Genomic DNA, 11897 nt, shown 5'->3' with positions numbered 1-11897 from the left:
CAATAATATTAATAATAATATCAATCTTGGTGTTGTCCCACTTTGGGCGCGGGGGGGGGGGGGGGGGGTTGTTATGATGAAGGCGCATTTTCTTACCTCCTTACACGAACAAAGAACTCAGACATAACAAAACAGTTTTCAATGTTCTGATCTATTACCGGCTTCTTCGTGAGAAAAGAATTAGAATTTGGCTCAGACAATAACATTGCATGGCTGAAAAAATTGTGACACTAACTATTTTGTCGCAGCCATTTATAGAATAATAAATCGTTTCTCTGGCACTAAAAACTGAAACTTTGTTGTTTGCTGATTTGACATCCCAGACATGAGTCTCAGAGCTTCTCAGCGCTGAATCGGCACAAGAAAATTTTTAGTTTCTTTATGTGCAGTTTTTCTTCATTATGATTATATTGGGAGCATAGAGTTCTCCCAGGCTAAACTTATCCTGTATAGTCTGAAAATTACTCATGCCCTAAAACGAAGTCTGGGCCGAATAACTTCATAATTTGTAGCTTATACCTGGTAAGTACTATAGTAGTTTACACACTATTTATACTTAAGCTAATTTGTAGACAATTATCACAAAGCCCATTTAGTTTAGTGGTTAGGACTTGCTACGCAAATTAAGTGTTACAAGTACCCACGCGGAAGCCTTTATCACATATAATGCAAACATTGTTCGCGGGAGTTAAGTTGAACATTTTCTTGAAGTAGGTTTTACTCAAAAATTGGATTGGCTATTGTAAAATGTGACATGAACAGAGTACCGACCATCCTAAAAACAGAATGTTTCTAGACTTATTCAGCTTTGATTTGATCTGCCACCAACCTCCGGGATTCCATGAAAGTGTGTTTATATGTTAAAGTAAAAATAGGCCCCGGTTTTGCCCGCAGCCACGATATTTTTTAACCTGCTTGAGAAAGGTGAATTGGGTTGTGGGTGGTGTTTTTTGGCAAAACTTTTGTATCCGAACCAAATTACCTGGCTATCGTAGATTGAAATTCACAATTCTGTTTTGCTTAGAAAAATGAAAAATCAAAGGTTGTAGAAAAATAATATTACGTTCTAGGAGCAGTGTAGCACGTACTCATCAAACAGGTTGTTGGCTTATCTTTTATGGGTTTTTTGGTCAGACAGCAAGTTTGGTTTTTGATCAAGCATAAAGTACAAGCCCCTATTGCGCAAAGAAATGTACTCTTTACTTAAGTTCAAAGCTTTTCAAAAATACATAAAACACCCACAGACCTACAATAAGTTAGCCGCCGCCAAATTAGCCGACTTAAACAATTAAAGTGGGAAAATGAGTCATAACATTACCAAAAAAATCTTTCTAATGGGAAGGCGAAAATTAACTGAGATTAAAGGTACTTGCACATAATCAAACAAACATTAACACTCGGCGGAATAGTTACATTGAAAATTGGGCTAAGACTCGATTTGGTGTCCTATATCATGCCAACAATCATTAAGCATGGTATTTTCAAAGAAGACCTTTTGATGAATCATCCCGATTTGACGTTTCTTTGATTTCTCACAAATATCATATATGATAGTGACCATAACCAATTATTTAGTATGATCCTAGTATGAAACCCAAGAAATCATATATGATCCTTGTATGATTACCAAGAAATCATAGTTGATCTTAGCAAGATTACCAAGAATCATACAACTGTTTTTCATAAATATTACAAATTTTACACTTTTTCGGTTAGTCATCACTTAAGTGATTGCCCGGCATCACTGTGTGATCCACCAAAAGACCCTAACGTACAATATTTTTTTTCAATGTTGGGTTTTAAATAAAAAGCGTGAGTCCAATTAGATAACTAAAGTTTTGATAATCTCTACAGCCAGATTATATCTATAAACGCTCCTTTTAAAAAATATATATTTTTTGCATGTAACCTCAATTTTGTCTTCTGAATCTGTTCAAAACGCACATTCATTTTTTAGCGCACTCAGAAAACCAAGTGTGGATTGCACATGCGATACAAAAAATTAAATGCCCTCTGAATACCATATAGGAGAATTTGAGGCACCAATCAATTTCTATATGTCATTTCTAACTTTTATAGAAAATGAATGTAATAAAAGTTTTCGGCTTTTAAATTTTTTTTTATGATTCCTGTATGATCTCTGGGAAATCATATATGACCCTTGAATAACTAACAAAAAATCATGCTTCTGGCGATCTTGAAAAAGAAAAAGAAAGAAAGAAAAACTCATTCAAGATCTGCCATAAATAGATAATTGTTCATGAGTTGCTGAGAAATTCTTAAAAAATGTGAAAATAACTCATCTCTACTCATTTCTAGAAAAACTCGTTTCTTCAAACCAATAAGAAAAGTTAGTTGTTTTAGTTCTAGCTTGGTCTGGGAGCAATATTGAGCAGAGAACAGCCCAAAAAAATTTATTGTGCAAAAAAAAGTTAACAATGAGAAGTGAAAACCAGCCCAAACAAATTTCAAAGAACAGAAAGTTCACTTGTCCTGAACAACAGTGTAATCATGTCAGTCGTTGATTCTAAGACTCCGAAAATTTGAATAGATAGTCTTCGCAAAACTAAGAACTATTTTAGATTTCAATTAGAATTCAAAACTTGAGTGGGATTTCAGCCACGCCGGAGCGTTACACTCAACAAGAAATGAGTAACTTTACGCCATCGGAAGCCACGATAGGAGTAAGAGAAAAAAAAAACTGTGCATTGTATAGTGTTTTCACTATTTCTGCTACCGCTTTCTGATTTCTTCCTAAGTTTAACTTGAAAAAAAAATCGAAATCTCTAGCTGCAATTGCTCAAATCAGTTATTTTCAATCTAACAAGTTTTTTTTTCTTTGCCGCACTTTGCTTCGGTAAAAAACGCCGCACTTTGCCGCACTTTGCTTCGGTGTCACAACTTCTTTTTCGCTTATCTTTTTTGTCAATTGGCCTAAGTGTCATCAATGACATGTCTTACCAACTTTTAACTGAACAAAGCTTCATACGGTTTGGTTTTATGTCGATGACTTTACTTACCTAGACTCAATTTGGAACACAATGTTTAAAACAAACTTCAAACTGGGGATTTTGCACGGATCTGTTTTTCAATTTTTATGACTTTTGCGGACTGTTGGACAATCCTTTTTTTGACCAACTGGAAAAAGTTTGACAGTACCGAGGAGTCAATTGTTCCTCTCAAAAATGTTCTCAAAATGTATGTACCGTTCTGTATTTAAACTGTTTCAGTTACAGCTATCGACTAATTACAGTCTTACATCTACAGTACATGTTTATCCCGGTATCTTCCCAGAGTTTTGAGTTCAGGTCAAAAATCTTGTTGTATTTCACTTTGACCTAATTTAGTGTCATTAATGGTTAATTGCTCTCAAACAAAGTTTGTAGTAATTATATTAGTCCTGTCTGTCTTTTTTATGCAATTTTTCGCTTGACCGATTTTTCGTCCGACGTTTTTGACTTTTTGTCCCCGAAAACGGGATAAACAGGTAGCGCCAGCGGGTATTAAGTGCTCTTAGAGCCTTTCAGCTTTGCTTCAGCTCAAACTGTTTTGGAGACTTATGGTGTGCAGGGCGGTTCTTAGAGGTTGAAGTACCCCCAACTTTTGACCCCCCCCCCCCCCACTATTTTGGACAACTTTTTCAAGCTTTTTGAAATTTTTTGACATTTATTGATTTTTATCAGCCCTAGGTGTCACGGAACCTCCTCTAAGTTTTAATAATAGGTTACTGCATAGTTTCTAGTGGTAATGTAGTGGTTTCAACATTTTAACATTACGAACTTTAGCATTTCTGACAAAAAGTGCAATTTTTTCAAAATTTTTTGGCATTTATTTTCATTCGGGTTTTTTTAGACCCAGGGGCAAGAAAACTTCCTAAGTGGTTTGATAATAGGTTACTGACAAGTTTTTTGGGCCTTGGAATAGTTTTTCAACTTTTTAATGTCACAAACTTTAAGCAATTTTTTTTTTATAAAACTTGCATTTTTTCAAGTTTTTTGAAAAGTTCTGTCATTTTCAAGGATATTAGTCTCAAGAATCAAGCAACCAATTTTTAATATCACAAACTTTTTTTGATAAAACTTGCATTTATTTTAATTATTTTTCATTTTTTGACACTTATAGTAATTATTCCGGTCTTTTGAGTCTCAAGGGTCAGAAAACCTCAACTAAGGCTTGACATTAAGTTAAAATTTTGTCGGTCATGAATTAATTTTCAACTTTTTAATATCACAAAGTTGTGCATTTTTTATGAAACTTGCAACTGTTTTAAGTTTTTGAAAATTTGTTTGTCATTTTTTTATGTTTCTCTAGCCTCAAGAGGCACGGAACTTCTTCTGGGATTTGATAATATCTTACTGCATGGTTTATAGATCCAACGGAATATTTTTTAAGATTTTATTGTCACGAAATTGAGCTATTTTTATAAAATTTTTGCAATTTTTTCATGTTTTGAATTTTTTTCCGGCACCAGGGGCCTGGCATCTCCACCAAGGTTTTTTAATAAGCTGAGGTACGTTTTCTAGATTTAACGGAACGGTTTTTCAGTAGTTTTCCAGTGTCAGTAATTTTTGGATAAAACTAAAAATGGTTTTCGAAATTTTCGGAAAATTTTTATCACATTCCAAGCGTACGTATCTTTGAGCCACTGAAATTACTTCAGGCTTGAAACAGGGATACTGGATAGTCTCTTAAGACAATGAAATAGTTCTTAAGTTATTAATATCCTGAATTTCAGCCAGATTTTCTTTAAAATTGTTTCCCAAACTTTTTTAAATTTTTCTGTCTTTTTCTCAATTTAACTACCATTACTGGCCAACGAGATTTTTCAAATCCCATCTTGGAAAATATTAATTACTCGTTTTATCTCTCTCTCTCTCTCTCTCTCTCTAAGTGTTATTTAGAATTTCTTCCCATCTTTTTCTTCTTCACGTTTTATCTCTCTTCCTCATTCTATCTCTCTTTTTTGTGCCGCACTTTAGCTGTCGTTATGTGGCGAAATGTCATCATCTCTGATCCTCATTAACAATGAGTTATAGTAAAGAGGTTTAAAATTTTTTTTATCATGAACGACTTAACAGGAACTTTTTAAGAAATCATTGTTAATTGCTCTTAAAAGCAATTTGTTAATTTGTAGCAAATGTATTCATCCTGTTTGCCTATCATGCAATTTTTCGCTGGGCTGATTTTTCGTCTGACCCATTTGACTATGGTCTTCAGAAACGGAATAAAAAGGTAGCACCCGGTTTGCATAAAGTTCTCTTACGGCCGTTCAGCCCACTAGTCTTCAAGGATGCGATTAAAAAATTGTTTTTGAGACTTATACTGATGATGTGAAGGGCAATTGTTTATGCTCTTTGGCCTAAGTCTTGCATACCAAGACAACTTTTCATTAAAATTTATATTTCTGAAAGTCTCAACCATTGTAGCAAATGAAGCTCTATAAATACATCATGATTCGCGCCATTGGCACACAATTTTTTGTTGTAAACGGGAAATCCCTGACTATAAATGATATTGAAAGAGAACGTCAACCACTTCTGACTTCTTCGAAAAAATCAACATATAGAAAGCTTCAACGAAAATAGGTTGGAGGAATGGAAATCAGGAAATGAAAAGATTTTGGAGGACCGAAGTGTAGTTGGGGGGAGGAAGGTGAGGGTGTGGGGAGATAAAATAAAAAGGAACTTGGGTCCTTTACATTCCCCGCAAGAAAAGGCGACATATGAAATGAAATTGTAAACACAATAAAATAAAGCACAAAAAGTTTTCTTTCTGATATCGAGTTTTTCTTCGTGTGTGTGTGTTTCAATGCACTTGTTTCAGTGAGCCTCCGGCGCACCTGACAATTGTGGGAATACATGACTTAAGGTTACTGCTGGTCTCTGTACCCATCCTGTAGACGTCTGGATGTCGAAGCTCCTGGCTATTCCGTCTGAACCTCTGTGTGCTTTCACAATTTTCCCGAGAGGCCAGATGCCTCTGGGTGTGAATTTCTTGAGCACCCACACAATATCACCTTCATCCAGCTCATCATTTGACCTTTGCCACTTCCTTTTCTTGTTGAGCTCAGGATCATATTCCTTCAGCAACCTGCCCCAGTAGTGATCAAGTAGTGTCTGCGTCAACTTGAAATCTTTAGTGGAGAACCGCTGGTTGCTGTTCCCAAGAGGTTTCAAACACATGTGAGGTCTGCGAAGGAGGAAATGATTGGGAGTAAGTGGGCCCTCATCTGAAATGCTGCAGCCCACATGAGTTAATTGTCTGGAGTTCAAAACTGCCTCGGCCTCTGCAACAACTGTCTGGAAAACAGAGAATGTTAGTTTCCGAATGCCCAGCACTATCAGTAGACTCCTCTTCGCGGTCTGTATCAACCTCTCCCAGACTCCTCCGAAGTGTGGTGCCAATGGAGGGTTGAAGGTCCACTGACTATTCTGTTGAGCCAATTGCAGTCTGATGTACCCGTTGTCTAGCTTGTAGCCTCTCTGCAGCTTTAACTTCATTGCTTGGTTGGCTCCAATCAAGTATTCGTCATTGTCACTAAGAATGAGGTCAGGGTATCCACGTCTTGATACAAATCTGCGGATGGTCATGAAAAGACAATCGGTTGAGAGGTCATGGCATACTTCTAGGTGGACGTCTCTAGTGACCATGCATGTGAACAAGCAGACGCAGTGCAGCTGGGTGCCCTCTCTCTTGTCCTCAATGTAGAATGGTCCACACATGTCCATTTCTGTGTTGACGAAGGGGTACTGCTTGTTTACATCTGGGAATCTGAAGTCAGGCAGGTCGGCCATCTTCGGTCTCACATTGTCTGCCCTCCATCGTCTGCAAATGAAACAGTTCATCCCCAGACTTCTCAGCGCCTTTCTCAACCAGATCATCATGAAAGTCTGTTGCAGGTGAGCCTTCACATGTTCCATTCCCTGATGGCCAGAGTCATGGTGCGCCTTTTCAATCAACAGCCTTGCAATTCTGCTCCTGCTATGTAGAACGAGGGGATGTTTCGCATTGAAGGTTAGAGGTGCCTTTTTGGGTCTTCCTCCTACCCTCAAGAGTCCGATGTCATCTAGAAAGTGAGTGAAGGGCATCAGCTTGTCTCTTTTCTTGAGATTGCTTCCCTTCAACAGTGAAGAAATTGTTCTGGAGAACAACTCGTTTTGGGACATTTTGATGAGGTATTTCCTTGCCCCGTTCTCATCTGATGCAAAAGTGTCATTGTTGGAAGTCCCAGATGATTCGTTTTGTCTTCTAGTTCAGAGTTTTTCCTTGAAGTGTCTTATTGCCTGGAACACCGTTCTAGTAGTGTTGAGTAGTCGATTCCATGTTGAAAATTTTTCCACCTCAATGACCGGCGTCTGAAGTTCTGTCGCTTGTTTAGCGCATATGTGGGGATCACTGTCCTCGGCAAAATTCCAGGAGTCTTGAGGTGTGCTCAGATATTCTGGTGGTTGCAGCCACAGCTTTGGTATGTCTGATGGGGTGAGGCCTCGTGTGCCATGGTCAGGGGGATTCATCTTTCCGGGGATGTGTCTCCAATTCTCTGGGTTAAAATTCTCGTGAATTTTGGTCAATCTGTTGGCAATGTACATCTTCTGTCTCTGCTTGGATTGGATCCACCCAAGTGTAGCGGTGCTGTCTGTCCAAAAGTGTTTTGAACTTATGGTACTCGTCATCTCGCTCTCACAGGACCCAGCTAGTTCTGCTCCAAGTGTTACCGCTTCCAATTCCAGTTTTGGAATGCTCAGCTGCTTGATCGGTGCCACTTTTGTTTTACTGATCTTATATCGAGATGTGGAAGATCCATCGGCGTTGGTTGTCCTCACATAAACTATGTCATCAATTGCACTCATTGAGGTGTCAGTGAACGTGTGAAGATGATGAGTTCCATTGGTGCTGGGAATAAAGCATCTAGGATTTTCGATTGAAGTCATGCTGTCGAACTCATCCATCCACTCCTCTAGTTCCTGTTGATAGCTTTCTGACACAGGTTGGTCCCAGTTTCTTCCCTCTTTAGTGATTCTTTGGAGAGTGCATCTGATTCTGATGGCAAAGGGTGAAATCAGTCCAACCGGATCGATCAGAGAGGCTGCCATTGAAAGCACCCTTCTTTGAGTCATCTGTTGTCCTGTGAAGAGAATATGTGCTTTTGCAAACATCAACATCCCAAGTCTGACCAAGGATTCTTTGGGCTTTCATTTCCGCCTTGTCTTCTTTCAGTATGGTTTCTAATGCAGCTCGTCTGTTGCTCAAGAGCCTCGTCAGATTGAATCCTCCTGTATGTAGAAGAGCTTTAATCTCTTCTGCACTTCCGCGGGCCTCCTCTTCAGAAGGGTAACACTGCATGAAATCATACATGTAGAACTGCTGCATGATTGATGTGTATTCCTCTGGATGTTCTTATTTGTGGTCATTTGCACACTTCTGCAGAACAAAAATCGCACAAGAAGGTGAGCTTGTGGCCCCAAAAATGAGTCGATTGTATTTGAAGATCTTTCCATTGCCATCCTCTGTCAAGAGAAAACGGAGATAGTCCTGTTCTTGTGGTTAGATGCCAATCTGCATGAACATTGCCTCGATGTCCGCTGTGATTGCCACTGAGTACTGTCTGAAGCGGAGAAGAAGGCCATGCAAGTTGCAGCGTAGATCCGGCCCTGTCAGCAATGCATCATTGAGTAAGATTCCCTTATATTTGGAAGCAGCGTTTGTGACTCTGCGGATTTTGTCTGGTTTCTGTTTGTTGATCACTGGGTGATGGGGAAGGCATCAGCAGTTGTGATGTAGTTTTTATCGAAATCTTTTTTGATTGTTTCCTCATAGCGGTTTCTCAAATTTGTGTCCCTCTCCAAACTCTGCTGCAGAGCATGCCACTGAAATTTGGCCATGAAGTAGTTGTTAGGTAGTGTGATGTTTTTCTTCCATGGAAGTCCAATCCGATATCTGTCGCCAATGTGTCTTATGATATCATTGAGGAAAGACACAGCTTATTTGTCATCTGAAGACTGTCCCTTTGAAGAACACTGATTGAAGTACACTCCTTCAATTGTCCAGAAGAGCTGGAGAAGATCTTCATCTGGATCGTCTTGTCGTCTCTTGATATGATTGAATAGTGCTATGCTTGTGCTGTTTGATTGTCCGACCCTCTTTTGTGTGTACCTCTGAGGAATGGGCCCTGTCAGTGTCCAGCCAAGCAGAGTGTTGACTCCGTATGGGGTACCAGTGGGTCCTGTTGTGAAATGTCTGGGAACTGTTGCTGTGAATGCATCTGCTCCAATCAGTATTCCGATCCGGTTGTCTCTGATTGTGGGAAATCTTATGCTCTGGAGGTGAGAATGGTCTCTACAGATCTCATTCAACATTTCAATTTGGACACTTGGCATCCGAAACTCCTCCATTGCTGTTGCGTACACGGGGATTCTGACCACAGGACAACTGCTGTACAAAGCTCCTATGCCGATCATGACATCTGCTGTTTTAACTGAGTGTTCACCGTGAAGTGAAGCTAGTGGTAGGGTTATGTCTGTCGGTTGTTGAACTTGAAGTGCATCAGCAACCCTCAGTGTTATTTGTGTGTTGTCACTGCCACTGTCCACAAATGCGTAGGTTTCAATGCAAAGATCTCTGTTGAAAATTGTTACTGGTATTGCCTGCAATTGTATTTGCGGTCTGATCCATGAAATTTCCTGATGGTTGCTGCGCGTTTAGTTTTGGTGTGGAGTAGTTGCCTGCTGTTGAGCTATAGTGCGCTGATTGTTACTCCGCTGTCTGTTGTTGCTGTTCTGCGCGTTCATCGGCTGAGGCTGAAAACCATTTTTGTTCCAGTTGCCCCTGTGTGAAGTACTGCTAATATATCCACCATGTCTGTTGTGGTTTCCACTCTGTTCGTTGTAGTTTGAACTTGTCTGCTGCCTTTCGTTTTCAATAATAAAGTTACGCCCATAGTTTGACTGGTTTTGATTGATTTGGGGTCTGAAGATATTGTTTTGTGAGTTTTGGTTCCAGTTCCCACTTGGTTGTGCGTTTTGTTGCATCTGCCTTGCGTGTGTCCTATGGAGTGTTGAGTGATGAAAATCATTGCATCTGTCTACAAGGCACCTTAATTTTGATTGGCAGAGACCCTTTTCGTGAGCTCTTAGACAGTTAGGGCAGAGATTGAGCCTCCTCATACAACCCTGTCGTTCATACACTGACTTTTCCATGTATTCGGGACATTGACCAAGGTTGTGGTTTTGTGAGCAGAGTTGGCATGACACATCTGGTGGCCCCCTTCTGGAAGAATTATTCACTTTAGTTCTCTGTTCCGTTGTAGGGAGATGCCTTCGCACGCCTCTGCGTAGGAGTCAATCCAATCGGCAAAGTGAGTAAGGTTAGGTTGCAGCAGGGCTTGGCTTTTTGTGTGTTCATTCCGTCTGATCATCATGGTAGCGTTCAGTTTGTCTCTGGTCATTCTGAAGACGGCTGAAGACTTGAGATCAGCTTCAAAGTTGTGAAGCCTGAATGTTTGTACCAATCTCATTAAGAAAGATCAAAAGCTCACAAAAGTGTTTGGTTTGTCCAGTCTGGGTTTCGGCCACTTCTCCAACTAATCCAGGTATGCAGCGACAATATGCTGTGGTTTTCCAAACTTTCTCGTCACTTCAGCAATGGCTTTATGGTAGTAGTCCCCATTGTAGGAGTATCCACTTATAGAATCTTTTGCTTTATGTGTTACAGAGTTTTGGAGGTATGTCGTTTGTTGAGCATCTGAGAGGCCATTGTTGTTGTGAATGGTTGCTTTGAAGAAACTGAACCACTGGTGCCATTTCAAGGATCACCTGTGAAATTATCAATTGATATCTTGCATCCAGTCTGTTGGAGAACTCGAGAAATCATCGTATATGTTGCTGCTAAAACCATCTTGTCCGTTACAATTGTTCAGTGGTGGTTGATTTTGTGGTGTGTACCTATGGCTCATGGTTGGACCAGCTTGGCTATTGATGTGAAAACAAACTGGTTTTTGCCAAATGCCCTGCTCTATCCTCACTCTCATGTCGTTTCTGTACTCGAACATGGTTCTCTTCTCTCTATCGACTTGACTTTTGCCAGCCCTCATCTATTCTCAATGCGCCTGTGAGAAATTCCCTGTTTCTTCTTCTCTCTTCAATGTTCAAAATGGGTTGAGAATCAGCAGGGTCTTCTGAGTCGGACGAGTCAGCGTTGTTCGTTTCCTGATTGTTGCAGCTTGCCAACTGATGTTTTATTGCTCTACTGCGTAAAAGGTACTGTTTTTTCAGTAGATTAAGAGAAGGCACTGCCGATGTATTAAGAACAGATTCAGTGTCACTTGCAACCGTTCTTTGTGTCTTTGCTCTCTGTTTGCATTTCAGCATGGTTTTGTTTCTTTCAGCATATTCGTTAGCAAATGTTGTCAACTCTTCACTTGTAAGCTGTAGCTTCATGAGTTCACTGCAACTTCTGTCCAACTGCTCTTTCTGAGACCTCAAAAGTTCCAAAGTTTCACGTAGTATGCTTAGACCTTCGCTACTAATGCTTTGTTCTTCGAAGAGGTCTTTAAATGCGTTCCACTCTATCATTTTCAGCTGAATTTGATGCTTGAGGCTGTTCTTTGCTGTTGATGATGCTTTTGACTTGTTTGGCATGTTGATTGTGTTAAGACCTTTTGTTTTACAAAGTTTATACTGCACTGTCACTGCACTATGTTTCCTTGTAACAGCCCTATTCTAGTTATGTTAAACATATTATTTAAATGAGGCTGTTGCTTATTGTGCTCAGCTAATGCTTTTTGTTTGATGTTTGTTTGCTATGTTTCTACCTGTCTCTATCACTAATCAGTGATGTTTAATACAGATGTTATGCTTTACTAATCAGTGGTTGTATAGAGTTAAACCTTTTTACTAATC

At 39.6% G+C, this 11897-nt stretch overlaps 2 protein-coding genes and 1 long non-coding RNA gene across 3 annotated transcripts in view; all 3 read right to left on the bottom strand.

Moving 5' to 3' along the window:
• LOC142353514 (uncharacterized) overlaps nucleotides 1-1084 on the bottom strand; it is an 83104-nt gene extending 82020 nt beyond the window's left edge. Inside the window, exon 1 of the long non-coding RNA XR_012761052.1 lies at nucleotides 983-1084. This is a non-coding gene — a long non-coding RNA (uncharacterized LOC142353514). The remainder of the gene's footprint in view (nucleotides 1-982) is intronic.
• A 4735-nt stretch (nucleotides 1085-5819) lies between these two features.
• LOC142352896 (uncharacterized) lies at nucleotides 5820-7166 on the bottom strand. The gene has a single exon (XM_075405051.1). It carries the CDS (start codon nucleotides 7164-7166, stop codon nucleotides 5820-5822), a length of 1347 nt encoding a protein of 448 aa, XP_075261166.1.
• An 87-nt stretch (nucleotides 7167-7253) lies between these two features.
• LOC142352895 (uncharacterized) lies at nucleotides 7254-8370 on the bottom strand. The gene is made up of 2 exons (XM_075405049.1): nucleotides 8175-8370; nucleotides 7254-8125 (listed from the first exon to the last, which is right to left on the bottom strand). The coding sequence occupies exons 1-2, from the start codon at nucleotides 8368-8370 to the stop codon at nucleotides 7254-7256; spliced, it is 1068 nt and encodes a 355-aa protein (XP_075261164.1).
• Between the last annotated feature and the right edge of the window lie 3527 nt (nucleotides 8371-11897).

The sequence above is a fragment of the Convolutriloba macropyga genome, chromosome 14 (assembly GCF_964194025.1).
Source record: "Convolutriloba macropyga chromosome 14, txConMacr16.3, whole genome shotgun sequence".
NCBI classification, from domain to species: domain Eukaryota; kingdom Metazoa; phylum Xenacoelomorpha; order Acoela; family Convolutidae; genus Convolutriloba; species Convolutriloba macropyga.
The sequence above is the reverse complement of the archived record's forward strand: the minus strand, read 5'-3'. Positions and strand labels throughout refer to the sequence as shown.